This window comes from Salvelinus sp. IW2-2015, linkage group LG20 (genome assembly GCF_002910315.2).
Source record: "Salvelinus sp. IW2-2015 linkage group LG20, ASM291031v2, whole genome shotgun sequence".
In the NCBI taxonomy this organism is placed as follows: Eukaryota; Metazoa; Chordata; class Actinopteri; order Salmoniformes; family Salmonidae; genus Salvelinus; species Salvelinus sp. IW2-2015.
In genome coordinates this window covers 74,690,682-74,715,607 of record NC_036860.1, presented here as the reverse complement: position 1 = coordinate 74,715,607, position 24,926 = coordinate 74,690,682, and the positions used below count along the sequence as shown (strand labels likewise).

At 46.5% G+C, this 24,926-nt stretch overlaps 1 protein-coding gene across 1 annotated transcript in view; it reads left to right on the top strand.

Annotated features, from left to right (window-relative positions):
- Positions 1–23,621, top strand: part of dock6 (dedicator of cytokinesis 6) — a 41,653-nt gene extending 18,032 nt beyond the window's left edge. Inside the window, 34 exon segments of the mRNA XM_070449638.1 lie at positions 4,641–4,758; positions 5,777–5,847; positions 5,955–6,093; positions 6,315–6,416; positions 6,523–6,609; positions 6,763–6,994; positions 7,249–7,413; positions 7,637–7,812; positions 9,193–9,294; positions 9,902–9,988; positions 10,546–10,641; positions 10,894–11,034; positions 11,272–11,385; positions 11,769–11,939; positions 12,100–12,239; positions 12,324–12,493; positions 12,969–13,117; positions 13,525–13,707; positions 13,991–14,117; positions 14,215–14,296; positions 14,462–14,693; positions 14,794–14,946; positions 15,322–15,581; positions 16,001–16,193; positions 16,282–16,425; positions 16,655–16,801; positions 19,559–19,684; positions 19,841–19,930; positions 20,100–20,336; positions 20,522–20,665; positions 20,755–20,794; positions 20,797–20,859; positions 20,966–21,147; positions 22,108–23,621. Coding sequence (XP_070305739.1) covers positions 4,641–4,758; positions 5,777–5,847; positions 5,955–6,093; positions 6,315–6,416; positions 6,523–6,609; positions 6,763–6,994; positions 7,249–7,413; positions 7,637–7,812; positions 9,193–9,294; positions 9,902–9,988; positions 10,546–10,641; positions 10,894–11,034; positions 11,272–11,385; positions 11,769–11,939; positions 12,100–12,239; positions 12,324–12,493; positions 12,969–13,117; positions 13,525–13,707; positions 13,991–14,117; positions 14,215–14,296; positions 14,462–14,693; positions 14,794–14,946; positions 15,322–15,581; positions 16,001–16,193; positions 16,282–16,425; positions 16,655–16,801; positions 19,559–19,684; positions 19,841–19,930; positions 20,100–20,336; positions 20,522–20,665; positions 20,755–20,794; positions 20,797–20,859; positions 20,966–21,147; positions 22,108–22,122 — 4,678 coding nt within the window. The 3' untranslated portion in view covers positions 22,123–23,621.
- The last annotated feature ends 1,305 nt before the right edge of the window (positions 23,622–24,926 follow it).

Below are 24,926 nucleotides of genomic sequence, written 5' to 3'. Positions count from 1 at the left end.
CAAACCAAATACAGGTCAGTCTACCCCCCTCACACACCTAACGTCAGTCTCATCCCACACCACCGTAACAGGTCATCTACACCCCTCACACACCATACAGGTCAGTCTACCCCCTCAACCACCTTACAGGTCAGTCTAACCCCCCTGCCACACCACCCTACAGGTCAGTCTAACATGCCTCACACCACCCAAAGGTCAGTCTACACCCCTCACACCACCTACAGGTCAGTCTCACCACCACCTCACACCACCTACAGGTCAGTCTACATGCCTCACACCACCTACAGGTCAGTCTACACCTCACACCACCTACAGTCAGTCTACCCTTCCTCACCACCTAAGGTCAGTCTACCACCCTCACACCCTAACAGGTCAGTTACCTCCCCACACCACCTACAGGTAGTCTACCCCTCACACCACCTACAGGTCAGTCTACACATCCCTCCACGACCAACCTACAGGTCAGTCTAACGCCTCACACCACCTACAGGTCAGTCTTACAATGCTCCACCACCTAACAGGTCAGTCTACACCCCTCACACATCACCTACAGGTCAGTCTACAACCCTCACACCACCTCAGGTCAGTCTACACTCCTCACAACACCACTCACAGGTCCATCTACACCCCTCACACACACCTACAGCATCTACCCCTCACACCACCTACAGTCAGTCCTACACCTCACACCACCAGTACAGGCCAGTCAACATGCCTCACACCACCTGACCAAGGTCAGTCTACACTCCTCACACCACTACAGGTCAGTCTACACTCCTCACACCACCGCACTACATCAGTCCTACACCCCATCAGCACCACCTACAGGTCAGTCTACACAGCCTCACACCACCTACAGTCAGTCTACAGACCCTCACACCACCATAACAGGTCACTACACGCCTCACACCACCTACAGTCAGTCTACACCCTCACATCCACCTACAGGTCATCTAACACCCTCACACCACCTACTATCAGTCTACACGAATACACCTACAGTAGTCTTCTACACCTCACACAACCTACAGGTCAGGTCTACACTGCTTAAACCACCTACAGGTCAGTCTACACCCCTCACACCAACCATACAGGTCAGTCCTACCGCACCTCACACCAGCACCAAACCTACAGGTCATCCTACACACCCTCACATACCACCTACAGGTCAGTCTAACATGCCCTCACACACACCTACAGATTTTTATTTGCACACAAAATATACAATATGACAGCAGTAAGAATGAATTAAAATTAAAATAAAGAACATGTACAATAAAGGGCTTGTGTTAAACACAATTAAATGAATTCAGAAATATAATACAGTGGTATAAATATATAATGTTTTTGTAATTCAGTTTATTGGGTGGGAATGTTTGTTCTGTGTGAATAATGGTAGAATGAGTAGYCAGGGTATTTATGCACCAGGGTAAAGTCATGGAGTGTATTAGCTACAGTAGCTGGTGTTAAGATTCAGTGGAGCCATCGGGTGATGTGACAAAGGACTGGCTATCTCCTGGCTTCACTCTGAAATATAAACAAAGCGAACTTAGTCAAACACGGCGTCCATCACTACATCAATCATGGGCAGATTCTATTTAGCATTTTTCAAACTATGTTCAGCTATTATACACACCAGTTTCTGTAGCTTTGTCAACTGTTGGTTCTGACTCTCAATGCTCTGTTTTTGGAACTGTGTCCATGTTAGCAGGCCCTCCAGAACACTGGAGTGTTTTAACGCCCTATCCTGAAAKCACACACGCACATATGAATTTATGAATGGAATAGAACAGATTGAGTGTGTTGYCATTGSATTGTTTGGCGTAATCTGTGTGTGATTGAGAAGTGTACCTTACCTTTAAMTCCTGTATGSTGTTGGGGGGGTAGTTCTGAAGGTATGTCTCCAGGTTGATCACCTTGGTCCTAAGCTCRCCCTCRTCCTGCTCCACCCGGGCCACCTTGCCCTCAGCCTCCTCAGCCTCTGACTGCAGCCCAGCCATCTGGCCCTTGGAAAAGAGCATCTGGCTTTAAATCCTCTCCCTCCCACTGATCTCAGACCAGCTGCTCAAACTGCCTTGGCCTCAACATACACTGGCTGGCCAATGCCATTCTCTGTTCTCAGAACATTAGGATCTATATTGAGTAAACAAAACGAACATGTACATGGCTCTGTGTTTATGTTGAATAGCTAGCCAGATAATTGAGTGCTCCGGTTCATGGCAGTTATTGGCCCATTCAGCCAAATAGCCAATGGTGTCTTTTCAGCTGTTCTCTCTCCTTGTTGGAGCCCAGAGGAATAGAGCTTATCTGACTGACTGGGATTTCAGATTGTTGGCAAAGCAGGGTTATCTCTGTCTGCCCTGTCGCTCTGGAGTGAATTTCACAAATTGATCATCATTTTAGATGCTTAACCCTCTACCAATTGATGACACTTTCAGAGTTAGTTTGAGGTGTCTGACTGGGTGTGTTTTCTCCGGTAAACAGATAAATCTAATGTACACCTGACAGAGTAGCTAAGGTGCAAGATCCAAATTCTACTGAATAAAAAGCCTCTGCACACTTAGATCTATGCTCATTTCAGTAATTTAATTGGCAAGTTTCCGTTCACAGTAGACCTTCGTCAGAGCAGGACGAGTATGTTTCCTCACCTGTATCTCTCCTAGCACCTGTCTCATCTGTCTTTCCTTCTCTGCGGCCTGGCCTGCCTCCTGGCCCAGCCTCTCCAGCCTTTCCTCATGTCTCCTCAGCGACCTCTCAATCCGCGCGAATTTGGAATCGGTGCTTTCGTAGACGTGGTGGAGGGTCTCGCTGAACTGCAGCACGCCGTACATCAGCACGTTCATGTCATCAATGGGGGCAGCCTGGTTGTTCTTCTGGGCCTTCCGGACGGGGCTGGCTGGGATCCCTGTTAAACACATGGCCATACACAGCAGGCAGAGTAGTGTGGCCCTCATCCTGATCTGAGGACAGAGGCTATATGGAGAGATTATTTCTTTGTCTCTTCAGAGAGACTATCGACTCGAAATCTCGTGAGAATCGCCCTGTGCCCCTTCCTATGGCTGTTTGTCTTAAAGCTTTGTTAAGGGTGTTGTTACTCCTCAGTTGTCGTTAAAAAGGTACCTTTTCTCAGCTGTATGTCTAAGTGCCTCAGGTCTGTAGTATCTTTTTCATCTCACATCGGATATCAGTAATGATACGACTCTTTTATATTGGATGTTCAAAATTACTGTGAAACATTAGCTCAGTCGTGGTCCAATCAGAGATCAGCTCTGTGGCCTTAGTCAGGCTGACCTTGGCATTCATCCCAACCTCTGGAGTAACTCTGTCAGGACTCCAGGTGTCAAATACACATGACCTACATTAACATCAACTGAGTCTCTGTTTGTCCTGGTAGAAATGGACCAGGTCCTGGTTGCATAAAACATCTCAAGTTTAACTTGGTAAGTCAGATTCACAAAACATTTTAAGGTGAATTTCTCTCTTAAATTAAGTGAAAAGGTTAATGGTGCCCATGAGGTCCCTTAAGTGCTTTATTCAGTATGGATCTCAATGTAAACAGAATTTGTGAAGGTGAATGTTTTCCTCTGCCCTGGTTGCAAAAGGAAAACATCAACCAGCTAGCTAGCTACTTAGCTAAACAATGGAAGGTGCACAATCAATGGCTACAAAGCCAGCTGGATAGTTAGCTACCTACTCTGTAAGTTAGCTTGACGTTTTAGAAATGAATAGAAACAAGTTGTGAAAAAGGTAACTAAAATAAACTTGTTTTATTATCTTCTGAATCAATTTGTTTCTCCTGTTTTGAATGTATATGTTTTATTTTGCAATCTCCCAAAATAAATGCTCTTTGACAAGACCTTCAGTCAGTAATCAGGTCGTCTCCATGGTAACCAGATAATTTTTCTGCCATACATGCCTTCAAACGGTCCTAAAACCCATTAAGTACCCTTAAGTATGCCCTCACCTATGGGAAACGTTTGAGGGGCTCTATGCAGCGCCATTCAACAATTATCTTAGGTAAGGGAACATTATTCCTGAAGGTAAATCCTTAAGAGAAACACTTGTTGTTTTATGCAACCAGGCACAGTATTATATTGGGCTGACCATCAGACCATGACAATATAATGTCACACTGCTCTGTGTTGTTTGTGAGTGTGTGGATACTAGATAGATTAACAATGTTCTTGCTAAGTAAATTACATTTTGGATTGGAATATACTGGTATGCTCTGAAGTTCTTTCACATGTTTGACTTGGACAGGAGTTGAAGGTCACTCACATGCTTCCTCGAAACACATGGTTTCTCTCTCCCAATCCTTCTCACTTTATAGGCCTAATTGTTAAGATTTATCTTTTGATTTGTTATAAATCTGCAGCAATGTCCTAATACTACCCTCTAATTTAGGCTAGATATTCTGTTTTTGTAGTGGCATAGATAGAATTGATTTGACCATGCATGTTCCCTGTGGTGCGTGCGTTAGTTAGTAGGATATGTTGGCAGGCAGCCGCAGCGTGTAGGCTAGCTGAGCTGAAACTAGAGTGTAATGACCCCTCTATGCCTTCCAGGTTGTATTAGGGAATTCAAATTCACTGACATTTCTTTCTTCTCCCTCATCTTGTCCTCCTCCTCTCCACTTCCAGGAACCTGCTGTATATCTACCCCCAGAGCCTGAACTTCAGCAGTCGGCAGGGCTCAGTCAGGAACATTGCTGTCAAGGTGCAGTTCATGGCAGGAGAGGATCCCAGTCTGGCCATGCCGGTGAGTGATTGGTGGACTGGTGAAGCAGGCCAATCACAAAACAGGAAACCTCTACAGATTTGTAACACAGTGCTCTCAGGACAATGGCGTCCCCCTCACAAAGAAAAGCCTGATGCTGTGAAATATGATGTGCCCCACAAGAGTAGGTCACTCTACAAGAATGTCTAGTGTGTTTAACTGAGTTGGGGGTAGGTAACCCTAGTTCCTGTTTTTTGGAAACAGCCAACCTTTTTGATGGTTATAACAAACTAAAGGAGGGTTTTACTGCAGAATTAACTTCCTGTCTAAAAGCTGTGGTGTTGTTCAGTGCAGTGGATTCTTAATCCGATTGGCGCCTTTAGGACACACGCTAATCTAATCTGGGACCCTGGCAACAATATCCTAATCCATTGAAGAAGCCCTGTGGAGACATCTAAACAACTATTGGACATATTCCCAGTCCATAAAATGTGAAAAACTGTCAAATCCAATTAATGATGTTTAGAAACCAGCAATTATAAATGACCTAATTTGGAAGACTTCCAACTGTAATGCTAAGGAACCTTACATTTCATTTAGTATGGCATGTTATTTATGTAGCAGTTCTGAGAAGGATTCTGGTAAATTCCTTTATGGACATACAGAGTTACAAAACATTAGGCCATGACAGACTGACCAGGTGAAAGCTTTGATCCCTTATTGATGTCAATTGTGAAATCCACAGTGTAGATGAAGGGGAGGAGACGGGTTAAAGAAGGATTTTTCAGCCTTGAGACAGTTGAGACATGGATTGTGTATGTGTGCCATTCACACACAGGGTTAATGGGCAAGACAAAATACTTAAGTGCCTTTGAATAGAGTATAGTAGTAGGTGCCAGGCACCGGTTTGAGTGTGTCAAGAATTGCAACGCTGCTGGGTTTTTCACGCTCAACATTTTCCCTTGTGTATCAAGAATGCTCTGAGGACAAAGTTGGTGCGGGAGGGTGTTTTGTGTAAGGGCATAGATCCAATAAAAACGGTCTCCTCTCATCATAATAGGTGATCTTTGGGAAATCCAGCTGTGCTGAGTTCTTTACAGAGGCTTATTCACCCGTCATCTACCATGACAAGTAAGAGCCCGTTCCCTTCCACACCTTTCCTGTTACACTCCTCTCATCCTGTCTATTTCCTCCTCCCCTTCCCTCTCTCACCTATCTCTCTCTCTCTCTGTCCTCAGGTCTCCAGAGTTCTATGAGGAGGTGAAGATGAAGATTCCAGCCAACCTGACAGACAACCACCACCTCCTGTTCACCTTCTACCACATCAGCTGTCAGCCCAAACAGAACACGCCCCTGGAGACCCCRGTGGGATACACCGTGAGTACGCTTCACTAGGACCCGGAGGTTTTTRCCACTTACCTGACCAGGGGAAACTATGGACCCAAGTTAGGGTGCRTCCCTACCCATTACATACCTCAGTTACAAGCTACTAATATTTAGGCCTTTGAAACACTAGAAGTGTCATCAGTGATTGGCTGTGCTGTGTCTTTTATTTATGTGTGATGTAATAATGTGCATTACATTGTCTGTGTCCACAGTGGATTCCTCTGATGCAACATGGCCGCCTACGGGCCGGTTCCTTCAGTCTGCCGGTCTCTGTGGAGAAACCACCACCCAGCTACTCCGTCCTCACCCCTGACGTAAGTGTGRGAGCACATGCATGCTTAGTTCTCATGAACTCYCGAGTTTGTATGCTTAGTCTGTGTGTGGCTGAGTTRTGATGTAGGTAATGTGTGTGTATTGCAGGTGCAGCTTCCAGGCATGAAGTGGGTGGATAATCACAAGCAGGTGTTCAATGTGGAGGTGACAGCTGCCTCCTCAGTTCACACTCAGGTAACTGTCTTTCGCTCGCTCGCTCTCTTTCTCTCTCTCTCTCTCTCTCTCACTTCTCTCTTTACCTCACTTTCTCTAATACTCTAGTCAATGGGATTGTAAATTAAATGAATACCCCCCGTCCCGTCCCCCCAATGTGACTTTGTCTCTTAGGACCCCCACCTGGATAAGTTCTTCACCCTGTGTTACGTCCTGGAGGAGTACTCGTTCCCATTCCGTCTGAAGGACTGTATCATCAGTGAGGCCAACGTGGAGGGTGAGCTGAAGGCCAGCATGACCGGCCTGCGGGGGGCGCTACTCGACACCTGCGTCCGCTTCCTCCACCAGCTGCTCTCCAAACTCATCCTGCTCATCGTCCACCCGCCCGTCATCGCAGGACAGATCGGTGAGTGGCTTGGCCGACTTTACAGAGGACGGCCATCTTAGATTGACTCATCCCTCATCGCCCTTTCAAGATCCCCACTCTCCCACAGAAACACTCCTGGTCAAATATTTCTCCCAGATCTAGGATACATTTAAAAAATAATTTACGTCTACGCTCGATTGAGCTTGCCTTGTACAATGGAATAAATGGAACAGTCCCAAAAGTGCAAACCCATGTGTGATCTCTGCCTCTTTTTCCCCATTCCCATCTCTCAGTGAACCTGGGCCGTGCAGCGTTCGAGGCCATGTCCCTGCTGGTCAACCAGATCCATAAGAACCTGGAGGGGAACCAGGACCAGCATGGCAGGAACAATCTGCTGGCCTCCTACATCCACTACTGCTTCCACCTGCCCACTGCCGAGCCTGCCATGCCCCCTACTGGTGAGGAATGGAACAGCATACACTGAAGATTCACTATATCTCCACACCAGCTGTAATGATGTAGTCCCAATGCTTTCAAGGAAGAGTATTTTAATCTATCCATGTCTCTGATGTGCTTGTGTGTGATTCATTTCACCTTGTGATTGGAGAATTCTCACTCAACTACTAAAATGAGCATAAGTGTGTATTTTGGTATCAGTGCCCTCCTCTTCTCCCTGACCAGGGGGTGCCACCCCGGCCTACGAGCTGCCCATCCAGTACGCCACGTTGTCCAGGGCAACGGCCCGCCCCAGCACCCTGCACCTGGCCCGCTCCAAGAGCATCAGTAACTCCAACCCTGACCTGGCCAGCACCCCCACGTCACCTGACGAGGAGGTGCAGAGGATCATCGGCAGCAAGGTCAGTTCTACCTCCAATACAAATCAAATGGTATTGAATTGAGTTCTCTCATTGGCTCCTCTCCGGTAATACAGCTATCTTAGACATTGCCTCTTTCCTGTCTAGACACTGTAAATACAACCTGTTCTGTCCTCTGTCCTGTCTAGGTACTGTAAATACAACCTGTTCTGTACTGTAAATACATGTTCTGTCCTCTGTCCTGTCTAGGTACTGTAAATACAACCTGTCCTGTCTAGATACTGTAAATACAGCCTGTTCTGTAATGTCTATGTACTGTAAATACAGCCTGTTCTGTCCTGTCTAGGTACTGTAAATACAGCCTGTTCTGTCCTGTCTAGGTACTGTAAATACAACCTGTTCTGTCCTGTCTAGGTACTGTAAATACAACCTGTCCTGTCCTAGGTACTGTTAAATACAACCTGTCTATTACGCATGTCTAGGTACTGTAAATACAACTGTCTTGTTGGTCTAGGTACTGTAAATACAACCTGTCCCTGTCTAGGCACTGTAAATACAACCTGTTCTGTCCTGTCTAGTACTGTAATACAGCCTGTCTGTCCTGTCTAGGTACTGTAAATACAACCTTGTCCTGTCTAGGTACTGTAAATACAACCTGTCCTGTCTAGTACTGTAAATACAACTGTCCTGTCTAAGGTACTGTAATACAACCTGTTTCTGTCTCTGTCTAGGTACTGTAAATACAACCTGTTCTGTCCTGTCTAGGCACTGTAAATACAACCTGTTCTGTCCTGTCTAGGCACTGTAAATACAACCTGTTCTGTCCTGTCTAGGTACTGTAAATACAGCCTGTTCTGTCCGGTCTAGGCACTGTAAATACAACCTGTTCCGTTTCTTCTCTAGTTGGGGAAGTAAAGGCACTATGTGACGAACTCCTGAATATGTTATCTGTGTGCTTATGATAGCGCTGCTGCCTCTTCCAGTCTAAACATAGACACTTACTCAAATTGGGGTTAAATGGCATTCTGGCTGTTTAAATGTACGCTGAATGTCCGTCCGACGTGTTTCCTGTGAATAAACATACAATCAGACTCCCCTCGTCCTCCCATAGTGACGCTCCGGTGTCGTATCTTGATGTGCATGCCTGTGATTCCTGTCTGTTTGTGCCAAATGTTGGTTGATTCCACCGCTGTTGCCAATTATGCAATCTTGTGGTGTGCCTATGTCTGTCTGTCCCTCTGTGTTCTATCCCTTGCTATTCCCCTCCCCCCTCCTCTCTCTCTCCCTCTCTTGCTTCCTTCTCCTCCCTCTAATTTGACCCTTGTCTCCACCCCTCCCTAAACTTCCTTCGCTCCCTCTCTCCCCCCATGGCCTGTGGCTGCCTGTGTGTCGGTGTGGTGGCTGATGTGATATGATGTTCAGGGGATAGACCGCTCCCACTCCTGGGTAAACTCTGCTTATGCCCCCGGGGGCTCCAGAGCTGTGCTACGCCGGAACCCCAACTTCACCTGTGAGCTCAAGCAGGTGCCAACAACCCTCCTTCCCTACCTTCAACTACCTACCTACCTCTCCACCATGGGTGCCGGTTCATTCAGTAACCAGAATTGTTCAGAACGTTGCAGAGAGAAATATAATGACTAGAGCGGACATGGTTCCCTATTCTACACGAGCCAATGAGTCTGTTCTACCCGATACATTTCTATGTGAACATTCTGTAACGTTTTGGCCTCCAGAACAAACCCCATGTTCACCCCGTACCCAACACCACCCTCCTCGCTGCCCTTCCCTCCTCCACTCCTATGTGGCTGCTGCGCTGCGCTGTTTGTCTACGGTCCGTTTTGTCAGCTGTCTGTCTGTCATTGGTCTGTTCCTTTTCCCCTCCTTGGCTTAGCTCGACTTGTTATTCACAATTATGCTTTTCACTAGGATCACATTTCATCCTATCAACCGCATGGAACATCTGAACGCCACTGGCGCTAACGTCAGTTCTATCCAAGCTAGTCAATTGAGTCCAGGAAGTCCTCTAGCCATCCATCACATTTCTTACATTTTTCATTCATCTTTTTCCACCTTGCTCACTCCTGCTCTTTGTCTTCGTCACTGTGTTTCCATCGCTCCACTACTCTGTCAGGCAAGTGATCGTGGCTGCAATCGCATGTCTGCCTTTGTGGACAGCGCCACCTTCTGTTCAGCTCCAACAAGACAGATTGCCAAGAAGGTACCGTTGTCATACACTGTCTAAAACACTATATTAACACCCTTGTCCATCCTCATCCATTCTGTGTTTGTCAGTATGTGTAACACACACACAGGTGCTTATCAGTTCATATTGTAAGTGTGTGTGTCTCTGTGTGTGTGAGAGCGAGATAAGTAGTTGTTTAATGCATCAGCTTTTGAATGTTGACACAGTCATCAAAGCCAGGTATGAGTAAAGTGTGTTATCTGGGATCTCCCAGAATAAGCCTACATTATAAGACCTGTCTAGAGTCTCATGTTCCTCTAATGCTACCGACAGGATTTATCACATGTTAGTGTTCGACAATAATCCTGTTGTTAGCGCAGTAGTAGCTTTTTTCACTGTGTTTGTTAGCAGACAGCCCTACCTTTTTATGAGAGATTGTATGGTGCTAGTGTTAGCTCAGTATTTTCACACGTTCACATTTTTACCTGCGTATTTCAGCTAGCTTTTCCTGCGTTAGCCTCTGTGTTGCTAACCGTGGTGTACTGCACTCTGCCTGGGTGTTTCTCTCTGACCCTGTTTACTTCCTGGTGTAGCTGCTCCATGAGGAGCTGGCACTACAGTGGGTGGTGAGCACCAGCACGGTGAGGGAGGCAGCACTGCAACAGGCCTGGTTCTTCTTCCAACTCATGGTACGCATCTGAATGACGAGGATAATGACGGTTGTGTCTGTATGGCATCGTTCATGAGATCTTGATCTTACTCACTCGTCCTCATCACACAGGCCGTTTATGGATTTCCGTAAATCAAGAAACAGTTGGTCAAATTTGTCATTCAGAGAAAAGCGTGAAGGAATATGATGTTTTACATAGCCAGTGTTCATTTGAAGAATTAGATACAATCCGTGATCCCTCTTTTCCTCCCTCTCTCTCCTCCTCTCCCAGACGAAGAGTATGTCCCACCACCTGTTCCTGTCCTCCCGGATAGACCTTCCCAGACGCCAGCGCTTCCCAGACCGCTTTGTGGATGACATCGCTGCTCTAGTGGGGGCTATCAGTGCTGATGTAGCAGGGCGATACCACAAGGTACAGTGGCCACAACCCAAGGGCCATTAGAACGGAATTGCAGAACATAGGAGTCACGTTTCCCTTTTTTAGGGAATACAAAGTATACCTTCTGTCCTCTTAACCCTTCCCATATTCTCTAATCACGGACTTTCTCTCCCTCCTCTCTCTCTCCCTCTATACCTCTCCCTCCCTCTCTCTCGCTCCCTCCCTTTTTCTCCCTCCTTTTCTCGCCCTCCTTCCCTGTCTCTCTCTCAGGATGTGGAGCTTGTGGAGAGGTTGAACAGCAGTCTGGCCTTCTTCCTGAATGACCTGCTGTCTCTCATGGACCGTGGCTTTGTCTTCAACCTCATCCGCTCCTACTACAAACAGGTACACACACACACACACATACACACACACAGGTCCTGTCATCTGCTCCAATGATAAACACAGACACCCACTCACCCACTCTCAGATAGTGAGTTTCGGGTTCTACTACAAACAGGCACGTACGAACATGCATACAGACAGTGTCACTATTCTGCCACAATACAAGGCAGTATTTACACCCACTGTCAGTCATCAACCGAGTCATCACAAATGACAAACACACATGACATCATTTGCTTTTACTGCAACCAGTCCCTGAATACGTTGTCTTACACATACCTGAACCATATGTCTCTCTCTGTGTGTGTGTGTGTGTGTGTGTGTGTGTGTGTGTGTGTGTGTGTGTGTGTGTGTGTGTGTGTGTGTGTGTGCGTGTGTGTCAGATCGCCAACAAGTTCCACACAGCCCAGAACCCCAGCTCTCTGACTGCTCTGAGAATGGACTTCACCCGCATCGTGTGCAGCCATGAACACTATGTCACCCTCAACCTACCCTGCTCCACCCTCAGCCCCCCCGCCTCGCCCTCCCCCTCCACCTCCTCCACCACCTCCCAGGTAACTCCACTGGACTGGAGGCTCCATTCATTACTAGGCAACACAGTGATCTTGACCAAGGGCCAACTTTGTCATCTGCTGACATCGGTAGTAATACTCTTGCTAGAAAGTCCTTCCTCTCCCTCCTCRRACCATCCATCCATCTCCCTCCCTCTCTCAGGGTTCAGCGTTCTCCAGTATGCACCAGGACCAGGGTGTGGCCAGTATGTTTGAGCTCTCCGTCCCCTTCAGACAGCAACACTTCCTGTCTGGCCTGCTGCTGACTGAACTATCCCTCATCCTGGAGCCTGATGCGGAGGGGTGAGGAGGCTTCACWCACACAKYCWCACACACACACACAACTAGACACACACGGCACYTACTGACTCATTCAGTCTCCCCCAGGGTGTTTTTCCTGCATAAAAAGGCCATCAGTGCAGTCCACTCTCTGATGTGCAGTCATGATGCGGACCCTCGCTACACGGACCCCCAGGTGCGAACCCACATCGCCCAGCTCTACCTGCCCCTCATCCCCATCGTCATGGACACCCTGCCCCAGCTCCATGACTTCACAGGTGAGAAGGACACTCTGTAGGTCAGGGGTCGGCAACAGGCTGACCGCGTGCCAAAAACGTCCAGCAGGTTTTTTGGAGGTTGTAATAAAACACTGTCCAATCACCAGGAATTAATTTAGGAAGTCTGTTCCCAAGTATTCCCACAAATAAGAAAACGATGTCTCAATGTAATCAAGGTTTGAAATTATTGTTATTCTCAAATACAATCTGTTTTTGGGCTTAGTTGTGGTCAATTTGCAGTGTATAAATTATTATAATTATGTTATGGCCCCCCAACCATCCGCTCCGACAAAAATCGTCCCGCGGCCTAATCTAGTTGCCTACCCCTGCTGTAGGTTAACCAGTATCATCTTCCTCTTCTCTGCCCATGTGGCGTTGTTTAAACCCTGATTGGAGGTGGGAGATTGCATGCTAGTTAGTTATTCTCGCTTAGGTTGATAGAATCAGCAGTATGTTTTGTTCCTGTGTTTGTCAGACACTTCTCCCGCCCGGGGCCGCCACGCCCCCGCTATGCAAGAGGACGGGGAACCAGACAACGGAACCATCAGTCAGTCTGTCGCCATGGCGATCGCTGGCTCCCCGCTGCCGCATGCCAAAGCCCCCAACTTCACCATGCCCACGGTGGTGAGTAATGAGACACCATCAGCCCCCCTCTGCTGTGTGGAGCTTACTGCCTCAGGCTTTCATATCTCAGGCATTTTTAGTAACTCCAGTAACCCTGGTAACGATTGAACTCATTTTCCCCCTCCCTCTGTTATTGAGATCCTTTGTAGTACACTTCCACACTAAGGTACAGTACCAGCATGGGGCAAATCGACAACACCAGAGGGGGTACAGCATGCCTTCTAATGACAGCCGCCATACTGAACTACCCCTCACTACCTGTAGATGGCTCACTGCTCATGAGCTCCTCTGACACTCTTTCCCATCCACATAGTTTGCAAAGTGACATAGTTTGCAAAGTGACATAGTTTCAAAGTGACATCAGGAAAAACTCCTAGCCCTAATGTAGGCGTTCATCTTTCTCCCAGGCTGGTCGTCAGTGCAGCTCTCTGTCGGCAGAGTGCAGTAGGACTCTGCTGGTGTCTTTCCTGTGGGTTCTGAAGAACGCAGACGCTGCTCTGCTGGAGAGCTGGGTGTCAGACCTCTCTGTGCTGCAGATCAACAGGCTGCTAGACCTGCTGCACCTCTCGGTGTCCTGCTTCGAGTACAAGGTAGGCACCACTTCTGTCCCCCCTCACTGATCAGACCGCTGCACCTCTCGGTGTCCTGCTTCGAGTACAAGGTAGGCACCACTTCTGTCCCCCCTCACTGATCAGACCGCTGTACCTCTCGGTGTCCTGCTTCGAGTACAAGGTAGGCACCACTTCTGTCCCCCCTCACTGATCAGACCGCTGTACCTCTCGTCCTTCACCTGTTACCCCTGTTGGACTCTCCGACCTGAATACCTCCTATTATAGCCGTTCTGACCGTTCCATCTCTGATTGGTTGTCCCAGGGGAAGAAGGCTCTGGAGCGTATCAACAGCCTGACGTTTAAGAAGTCTCAGGACATGAAGGCTCGTCTAGAGGAGGCCATACTGGGAACCATCGGAGCCCGACAGGAGATGGTCCGTCGCTGCAGAGGTACCAGCACCGGATGGGCCATCGTAGTTTGAGATTTTCTACATGCAATGTTCCTTTGTGGTTGTTACAAGTGTCCGTATGTTTTGTTTTGGTTCAGAGCGGAGTCCATATGGCAATGAGAATGTCAGATGGAGGAAGAACGTCACMCACTGGAGACAGAACACAGACAGAGTCGACAAGTAGGTCCCCGCCCTATGCACAGATGAATGCCGAAGGTAGACCAATGACTTGATAGAACTTGTCATCAACGGTCTGTGTTCAGTATTTGTGTAGGCACGTTGTATAGTGACGTTTGTACGGATTTGTGTGTGTCTTGAGTGATTGTAAACCCTGTTTCGTTGCAGAACCAAGGCGGAGACGGAGCAGGAGTCCGTGGTGGATGGAAACCTGGCCACTGAAGCCTCTCTGGTCGTCCTGGACACGCTGGAGATCATAGTGAAGACGGTGCTGGCGTCGGAGCTGAAGGAGAGTGTTTTGGGCGGAGTGTTGAGAGTCCTCCTCCACAGCATGGCAGGGAGTCAGAGTGCCCTCTTCCTGCAGCACTGCTTCACTACACAGAGGGGACTGGTCTTTAAGGTGTGTGTGGGTGTGTGCACGCCCGTATGTTAGTTACACACACAAAGTTACATGTCTTCGTGTGTGTGTGGATTAAGTGTTGTGTGTCCTGTGTGTGTAGTTCCCAGAGATGCTGTTTGAGGAGGACACAGAGCTGTGTGCTGACCTGTGTCTGCGTCTGCTCCGCCACTGCAGCAGCAGTGTGGGCTCTGTCCGGAGTCAAGCCTCCGCCTCCCTCTARCTGCTGATGAGGCAGAACTTTGAGATCGGCAACGTGAGTCTCACTCATACAGAAGCTTGTCATAGCCTGGAAAGACAAACTGCATTCACACTCCGTTTACCTGTTTTGAAGTGAAACAATCGTGATATGAAGCGTGAATTCAGTTTGAATTTTCAGGCTAAAATCTTCCCACAATAATACAAATCAAATCCAGTATWTTTGTCCTATGCYCAGGATARASYTGGTGTATARYTTATAATGAAATGCTTACTTGCAGGTTCACCTGTCAACAATGCAACAACAATAAGAATAGAAGTAAAGATGGTTCCAGTTCAGTCTCAACACCATCAACTGACATGTTGTGGAATTCTGTATTGGTCACATCCCTTCTGTAGTCTTGAGTATTGACTCATCCTCTCTCTGGTGTAGAACTTTGCCCGGGTGAAGATGCAGGTCACCATGTCCCTGTCCTCCCTGGTGGGGACATCTCAGAACTTCAACGAGGAGCACCTCCGACGTTCCCTAAAAACCATCCTGACCTACGCAGAGGAGGACCTGGAGCTACGGGACTCCCCGTTCCCAGAACAGGTCCAGGATCTGGTCTTCAATCTGCACATGATTCTGACTGACACAGTCAAGATGAAGGAGCACCAGCAGGACCCTGAGATGCTCATTGATCTCATGTACAGGTATTACACACACAGCAGCTGTCTCATCGACACAACCACTTTCTCTCAAACACATTCACATCCACAAACGGAGTAAAGAGAAATCCAAAGGGTAAGAGGGGATACCAGGTCAGTACAACTGAATGCCTTCAACTGAAATGTGTCTTCTGCATTTAACCCAACCCCTCTGAATCAGAGAGGTGCGGGGGGCTGCCTTAATTGACATCCACGTCTTCAGCGTGTGGGGAACAGTGGGTTAACTGCCTTGCTCAGGGGCAGGATGATAGATGTTTACCTTGTCAGCTCGGGGATTCGATCCAGCAACCTTTCGGGTTACTGGCCCAACGCTCTAACCACTAGGCTACCTGCCGCCCCGGCTTGGATTACATTAGCTATGTACCGACCTGATTTTCTGTCTCCCCACCCCACCCCACCCTCAGGATTGCTAAGGGCTATCAAAACTCCCCTGACCTGCGTCTGACGTGGCTGCAGAACATGGCGGGGAAGCACTCGGAGAGAGGGAACCACGCGGAGGCAGCCCACTGCCTGGTGCACAGCGCCGCCCTGGTGGCAGAGTACCTCAACATGCTGGAGGACTGCCGCTACCTGCCCATTGGCTGTGTCACCTTCCAGGTCAGGAGTGTGTGTGTTTTCCTGTCCATTATAGTATACCTCAAAACCTTAGTCGTTTCCTGACTGCTCTGTCCCTTACCTGCTGTAGCACATCTCGTCTAATGTTCTGGAGGAGTCAGCGGTGTCTGATGACATCTTGTCCCCGGAGGAGGAGGGTATCTGTGCAGGGAAGTACTTCAGCGAGTTGGGGCTGGTGGGGCTGCTGGAGCAAGCTGCAACCTCCTTCCACATGGTATTACTCAGATCTTCTTTGCATTGAGATTTCCTTAAATACGTGATGAATAACTTTTGAATCTCTCTTTGAGTGGACGCCCTACACAGCATCCGTTTGCCTTACCACCTAGTAAATAGTCAGAGCTGTATGTTCACATAGAGAAAGCCAGGTTTTTGAAAAAGTATATATGAATTGTAGTGCGCTGTAGGTAGACTTCTCACTGTTTCATACTGTATCTCCCCTGCAGGCTTCCATGTACGAGGCCATCAACGAGGTGTATAAGATCCTACTCCCGGTCCACGAGGCCAACAGAGACTTCAAGAAGCTGGCTATTGTCCATGGAAAGTTGCAGGACGCCTTTAACAAAATCTACAACCAGAGTTCTGGATGGGAGGTAAAGTAAATTAAATATGCTGTTTGTTTGTGTAACTTAACGGATATTGAGTTTATTTAAGCAATAAGGCACGTGGGGGTGTGGTATATGGTTAATATACCACGGCTAAGGGCTGTTCTTAGGCGCGACGCAAATCGGAGTGCCTGGATACAGCCCTTAACCGTGGTATATTGGCCATATACCACAAACTCCGAGGTGCCTTATTGCTATTATAATCTGGTTACCAACGTAATTGAAGCAGTAAAAATACATGTTTTGTCATACCCATGGTATACGGTCTGATATACCACAGCTGTCAGCCAATCAGCATTCAGGGCTCAAATCACCCAGTTTATAAATGCATTTAAACAATAATATTTGATTTCTCTTTCCTGTGGTTTCCCTGCCTTTCCTGTCCTTTCTGGATGATGTTTCCTAACTGGTAAGTGAAATGTAATAAAACTCCCCAACACTTATTCAAACCACGGTATTGCATTGCATTCACACTTTCACACACTTAACCAATACATAGTTGTGTAAAACAGTTGCACAAGATTGACTGGCTCCAACTCTCTGGGGTGTATTTACTGGTTGCTGTGGTAGCATATGGTTTCAATGTTTTAACTAGGGCTCTAAATTAAAAAATGTTATTTGTAGCACTGATGTTCCCGGGGAAGGGTACCAAAAAAGTTCTGCAACATTGAAGGTCCAAAAGAACACAGTGGCTCCATCATTCTTAAATGGAAGAAGTTTGGAACCACCAAGTCTTCCTATAGCTGGCCACCCAGCCAAACTGAGCAATCGGGGGAGAAGGGCCTTGGTCAGAGAGGTGACCGAGAACCCGATGGTCACTCTAACAGAGCTCCAGAGTTCCTTTGTAGAGATGGGAGAACCTTCCAGAAGGACAACCATCTCTGCAACATGACACTTTATTGTAGAGTGACCAGATGGAAGCCACTCCTCAGTAAAAGCCACACAACAGCCCGCTTGGAGTTTGCAGAAAGGCACCTGAAGACTCTCAGACCATGAGAAACAATATTCTCTGGTCTGATAAAACCAAGATTGAACTCTTTGGCCTGAATGCCAAGCATCACGTTTGGAGGAAACCTGGCACCATCCCTACGGTGAATCATGGTGGTGGCAGCATCATGCCGTGGGGATGTTTTTCAGCTGCAGGGACTGGGGGACTAGTCATGATCGAGGCAAAGATGAACAGAGCAAAGTACAGAGAGCTCCTTGATGAAAACCTGCTCCAGAGCGCTCAGGACCTCAGAATGGGGTGAAGGTTCACCTTCCAACAGGACAACGACCCTAAGCACACAGCCAAGACAACGCAGGAGTGGCTTCGGGACAAGTCTCTGAATGTCCTTGAGTGGCCCAGCCAGAGCCCGGACTTGAACCCAATCGAACATCTCTGGACAGACCTGAAAATAGCTGTGCAGCAACGCTCCCCATCCAAACTGACAGAGCTTGGGAGGATCTGCAGAGAAGAATGGGAGAAACTCCCCTAATACAGCTGTGCCTATTTTGTTCCGTCATACCCAAGAAATCTCAAGGCTGTAATCGCTGCCAAAGGTGCTTCAACAAAGTACTGAGTAAAGGGTCTGAATGCTTATGTAAATGTCATATTTCATTTTATTTTATATAATTTAGCAACAATTTTTTAAACTTTTTTTTTGCTTTGTCATTATGGGGTATTGTATGTAGATTTGAGGGGGGGAAAACAATGTAATCAATTTTAGAATAAGGCTGTAATGTAACAAAATGTGGAAAAAGTCAAGGTGTCTGAATACTTTACGAAGGCACTCCTAAATTTAAACTCCAAGTCACACAGCAAAATATGTTGTCGCATATGGAGCCCTGGTTGTAACATGTCGTTTTAGGACAATTTAGACCAAATTAACATGTCAATTTAGGACAACTTAGAGAACAAATTACATGTCAATTTTAGGAACAACTTAGAACAAATTAACATGTCAATTTAGGACAACTTAGAACAAATTAACATGTCAATTTAGGACAACTTAGAACAAATAACATGTCAATTTAGGACAACTTAGAACAAATAACATGTCAATTTAGGACAACTTAGAACAAATTAACATGTCAATTTAGGACACTTAGACCAAATTAACATGTCAATTTAGGACAACTTAGACCAAATTAACATGTCAATTTAGGACAACTTAGACAAATTAACATGTCAATTTAGGACAACTTAGAACAAATTAACATGTCAATTTAGGACAACTTAGACAAATTAACATGTCAATTTAGGACAATTTAGAACAAATTAACATGTCAATTTAGGACAACTTAGAACAAATTAACATGTCAATTTAGGACAACTTAGAACAAATGAACATGTCAATTTAGGGAACTTAGAACAAATTAACATGTCAATTTAGGACAACTTAGAACAAATGAACATGTCAATTTAGGACAACTTAGAACAAATTAACATGTCAATTTAGGACACTTAGACCAAATTAACATGTCAATTTAGGACAACTTAGACCAAATAACATGTCAATTTAGGACAACTTAGACCAAATTAACATTGTCAATTTAGGACAACTTAGAACAAATTAACATGTCAATTTAGACAACTTTAGAAACAAAATTACATGTCAATTTAGGACAACTTAGAACAAATTAACATGTCAATTTAGGGCAGTTTAGACTAAGTGACTCTGAAAGTAATCTCTGTGTTCTGTTTTCCTATTCTTCCCCCTCCCCCCCCTCTCGGTCTTCCATGCCCCTCTCTATAGTGTGTAGAGGATGTTTGGGACCTACTTCCGGGTGGGCTTCTACGGCTGTCGCTTTGGGGACCTGGATGAGCAGGAGTTTGTGTACAAGGAGCCCTCTATCACCAAGCTGGCTGAGATCTCCTACAGACTAGAGGTACGGTCTSAGGAGAATGACGAGGAGGATGTTAATAATCATTTATATAGCACCCAAAGACYTCAGTGATCCTTTCTGTAACTCACTGGACCATTGCAGAGTTGTGTGTTATAAGCTGATACCAGTCTTTTGAATGTCTCTCTACATCTTGTTKAGGAGTTCTATGCTGAGCGGTTTGGAGATGATGTGGTGGAGATTATCAAGGACTCCAACCATGTGGACAAGAACAAGCTGGACCCCAATAAGGTAAAAGGCCCAAAGTCTCAGAAAGAGAAATGACTGAAGGTTTGTGTTGCAGTTTTTAAATGGGGATGTGAGGAATGACCCGTAGTACTGATCTATGTGTTGTTTATCTGTGCGGCTCTCAGGCCTACCTCCAGTGCTTATATATGTGTTGTATATCTATGTCTGTCAGGCCTACCTCCAGATCACCTACGTGGAGCCCTTCTTCGACACGTACGAGCTGAAGGAGAGGATCACCTACTTCGACAAGAACTACAACCTGCGCACRTTCATGTACTGCACCCCCTTCACCCTGGACGGGCGCGCCCACGGGGACCTGCACGAGCAGTACAAACGCAAGTCCATCCTCACCACGTCCCACGCTTTCCCCTACATCAAGACACGCGTCAACGTCATCCACAAAGAGGAGGTGGGTCACTGTGTACATGTATGACTGTAGTGTGAAACARGGTGAGCACTGTGAACAGTGAAATGATTTATATTTAGCAGTGTTTTTCCAGGTGCTCATAGAGCTTTACAGGACATAACACTAGCTTAATCCACTCACAGTGAAGCAGTGCTCATGATCATGTCGCTTTCTCCTCTCCTCTCCAGATCATCCTGGTGCCCATGGAGGTGGCTATAGAGGACATGCAGAAGAAGACCCAGGAGCTGGCCTTCGCTACCCACCAGGAGCCTGCCGACGCCAAGATGCTGCAGATGGTGCTGCAGGGCTCCGTGGGCACCACTGTCAACCAGGTCTGTGTTTGTGTAATATCCTTGTGTGTGTTTGACATGTTGGAGGTGTACGTAACCCTCTCTCCGCTCTCTTCTGTCTCTCGGTGCAGGGCCCTCTGGAGGTGGCCCAGGTCTTTCTCTCTGACATTCCGATGACCCCAAGCTGTACCGTCATACACACAAACTACGCCTCTGCTTTAAAGACTTCATAAGAGGTGTGACACCTTACAAAGCCTGTACATGGACTATACAGTCTGACACACACGTTTCAATAACCCAGTGAACAGACTTTGACGTGTGTGTGTTCCTTCCTCTCTGCAGGTGTGAGGATGCCCTGAGGAAAAAACAAGACTCTGATTGGTCCAGACCAGAAAGAGTACCACAAGGAAATGGAGAGGAACTACAATAAGCTGAAAGAGTCTCTGGGACCCTCATCACCCGCAAGCATCCCACAGCTTCTACAGGACACTGCCGGCTGCAGGGCTTCAGTCTGCTACACAAAGGTTACAAATCAAATCTATTGGTCACGTGCACATATTTAGCAGAGTTTATTCGGGTGTAGCGAAAGGCTTGTGTCCTAGCTCCAACGTGCAGTAGATCTAACAATTCACAACGATACACACAATCTAAAAGTAAAGAATGGAATAAAAAATATGTAATATTAGAGACGAGCAATGTCGGAGTGGCATTGACTAAAATACAGTGAAATAGAATACAGTATATCATTATGATGAGTAAGCATTATGTAACATATTAAATGACCAGTGATTCAATGTCTATGTACAAGAAACTGGATTCACACACTTATGAACTGCATGGACACACCACACTCATAATAACACACACACACACACACACACACACCACACAACACACACACACACACACACACACCACACACACAACACCACAACACACACACACACACACACACACAATAATGAGCGCATCCAGCTCTACAGGCACTAGAGCCTGAATCTTACAGCCTCAACAATAGTAACTTGACAAGCCGTCTTCACACACACAGATGCAAAACCACAACACTGTGAGCAAATCCATTTGAACACCCCACTGCCAGCCTCTCTTTGAAAAACACCGTAGTAACTGACCTTTACATACTCTTAGTCACACAAACATGCATCACGCCCCACTGAGTACCACTAGTAGGACCCCTTCATCCACACACAATGCAGCTGCTGCTTCAATCATCTCAGCAGATCTGGTTTGGAAAGTGTCAGCACATGGTTGGTTTTGACTGGGTGTTTTTGGAGCCAGCTGCGTGTCTTATGTGAGGGCTGGAGGATTTCTAATCACAGCCAGATACAGCACAGCCACACCTGCCAGAACACAAAATGACATACACCATACCAGCAATTAAGAGGCTCCTTCATCCACACATTGCAAAACCCTCGTCCAGATAGCAACATTTTAATCTGTCTTTTGAWCTTTTTATGTCTTCACAGAAATTCCTTCAGTAGGTCCAGTCTCCGCCGGGGGGACTGTTGAAGCACAGCAGACCTCGTCAACAGAGAAGAAACCGAGAGCTTGAGGCATACTCTTGATTTCAACTGGTCTGTCTGTCTCCCCCACCCCCGTTCACACACCAACAGTCGATCCTCAACACTCACACCATCCTCCTCCATCTCCCTAGCTTGTTATTCCAAACCCCCCCAGTGTCAGGCCATACCACCTCTCTCCCCCCTCACTCACTCGTTTCTTGTCTTCCTCTCCTGCTCTGCTCTGCCTCCCCCCATTCTCTCTGTCTCTCACACTCCTATAGGAAAAGCTTCCTCTGTTTATACTGGAAGTTTATCTGCACTGTAAACATAGTCGTTTGGACCATCTCTCTTTGTCCTGGGCATTTACAGAGACCAGCTTTCAGGTGGAGTCTCTCTGCATTGAGGAGGACCCAGAAGGATGCCTCTCCCTCTCTGTTCATCTCCGCTCTGTTTAAATGTAGCTTTTCCTGAACGGGAGAATCCAAAACAGCTCCTAGGCGCTTCCCTAATTGCGTGTTTGTTTTGGGCCGAGTTTGAATGTGTGCGCTTGGAGGTTTGTGTTTGAGTGTGTGTCTTGCCCCGACTGCACAGGATATAGGCTTCTTTCCATTTGCTTGTGTATGTGTCATGTTTGCTGTGGAAGGGCCTGGGTGGTTACACTGTGTGGTTTAGCAGGCCTGTTCCCTGTGTTTCGTGGCCTTAGTGAATTTGTGTGTGATTATTTTGGTGGGGGACCAGTTGCTGCCAGACGTAGTCATTAAATGTTCCCAGGGAGTCGTTCTGTAACCAACGATCCTCATACCAAATAACTGACATTCTTTCACTACTGACTTCTCCCTTTCATACACCCTGTATCAGGACAGGAATTCATTATGAAGAAGTATGACATTTTGATCATTAGAGGCCCGCCTGCTCTAGATCAACATACAATGGACACATTGTAGGTTGGAGAGATGTGGCTTTGGGAAGAGAGGGAGCCTTACAAATGGTCTCTGGTGACACTGTGAAATGTTATTTTTACTGAACTGACCAAAAACACTGTTGCATCACTGATGTTCACATGGTAAGCACTGCTAGACTGGCAGTGACATTCTCTCTCTCTCTCTCTCCTCTCTCCCCTCTCTCTCTCTCCCCTCTCTCTCTCTCCCCTCTCTCTCTCTCTCCCTCTGTGCTGACAAACACTCCACATGTTCTGGAATGAATCTTCAACCCTGTGGTTGGTGGAAACATATAATGTAGGTCTTTTTAACTACTGTATTGGACTGTGTCTCCTTTATTGTATTGCACTATACTGTATTCACACTGCCGCACCTACGTACCAACGTCTGTAACTACTGTATTTCCTCTGTTTATTGTGTTTTCACGAGGCTTGTCTAAAACTGTTTTTACCAGTCAGGAAAATAACTAGTTTTTTTTATTTATTCACTTCTTTTTGTTTTTTTGTACTGCTTTGTATTAAAATGTTCTCTCAATCTTAACAGTCTGCTTTTATCAGTGCTGATTGATATACAATGTATTGGGAAAGTATTCAGACCCCTTGACTTTTTCCACCATTTGTTACGTTAGAGCCTTGTTCTAAAATAGATTAAATTGTTTTTTTCCCTTCTCAACCTACACACAATACCTCATAATGACAAATAAAAAAAATGGTTTTGATACATTTTTGCAAATTTATCAAATAAAAAAAAACAGAAATATGAGATTTACATAAGTATTCAGACCCTTTACTCAGTACTTTGTTGAAGCACCTTTGGCAGCAATTACAGCCTTGAGTCTTGGGTATGACGGTATAAGCTTGGCACACCTGTATTGCAGATCTATGCAGATCCTCTCAAGCTCTGTCAGGTTGGATGGGGAGCGTTGCTGCACAGCTATTACCAGGTCTCCAGGTTCTCTCGGGTTCAAATCCGGGCTCTGGCTGGGCCACTCAAGGACATTGAGACTTGTCCCGAAGCCACCCTTGCATTGTCCTGTTGGAAGGTGAACCCTCACCCCAGTCTGAGGTCCTGAGTGCTCTGAAGCAAGTTTTCATCAAGGATCTCTCTGTACTTTGCTCCGTTCATCTTTCCCTCGATCCTGACTAGTCTCCCAGTCCCTGCCGCTGAAAAACATCCCCATAGCATGATGCTGGCACCACCATGCTTCACCGTAGGGATGGTGCCAGGTTTCCTCCAGATGTGGGTCTTGATATTCAGGCTAAAGAGTAAAATCTTGGTTTCATCAAACCAGAGCATCTTGTTTCTCATGGTCTGAGAGTCTTTAGGTGCCTTTTGGCAAACTCCAAGCGGGCTGTCATGTGCCTTTTACTGAGGAGTGGCTTCCGTCTGGCCACTCTACCACAGGCCTGATTAGTGGAGTGCTGCAGAGATGGTTGTCCTTCTGGAAGGTTCCCCCATCTCCACAGAGGAACTCTAGAGCTCTGTCAGAGTGACCATCGGATTCTTGGTCACCTCCCTGACCAAGGCCCTTCTCCCCCGATTGCTCAGTTTTGCACTGTCAACTGTGGGACCTTATATAGACAGGGGTGTGCCTTTCCAAATCATGTCCAATCAATTGCATTTACCACAGGTGGACTCCAATCAAGTTGTAGAAGCATCTCAAGGATGATCAATGGAAACAGAATGCACCTGAGCTCATAGCAAAGGGTCTGAATATTAATGTAAATAAGGTATTTGTTTTTTATTTTAAATACATTTCTAAACCTGTTTCCACTTTGTCATTATGGGGTAGTGTGTGTAGTTGAATGAGGAATTTTATTTTATCCATTTTAGAATAAGGCTGTA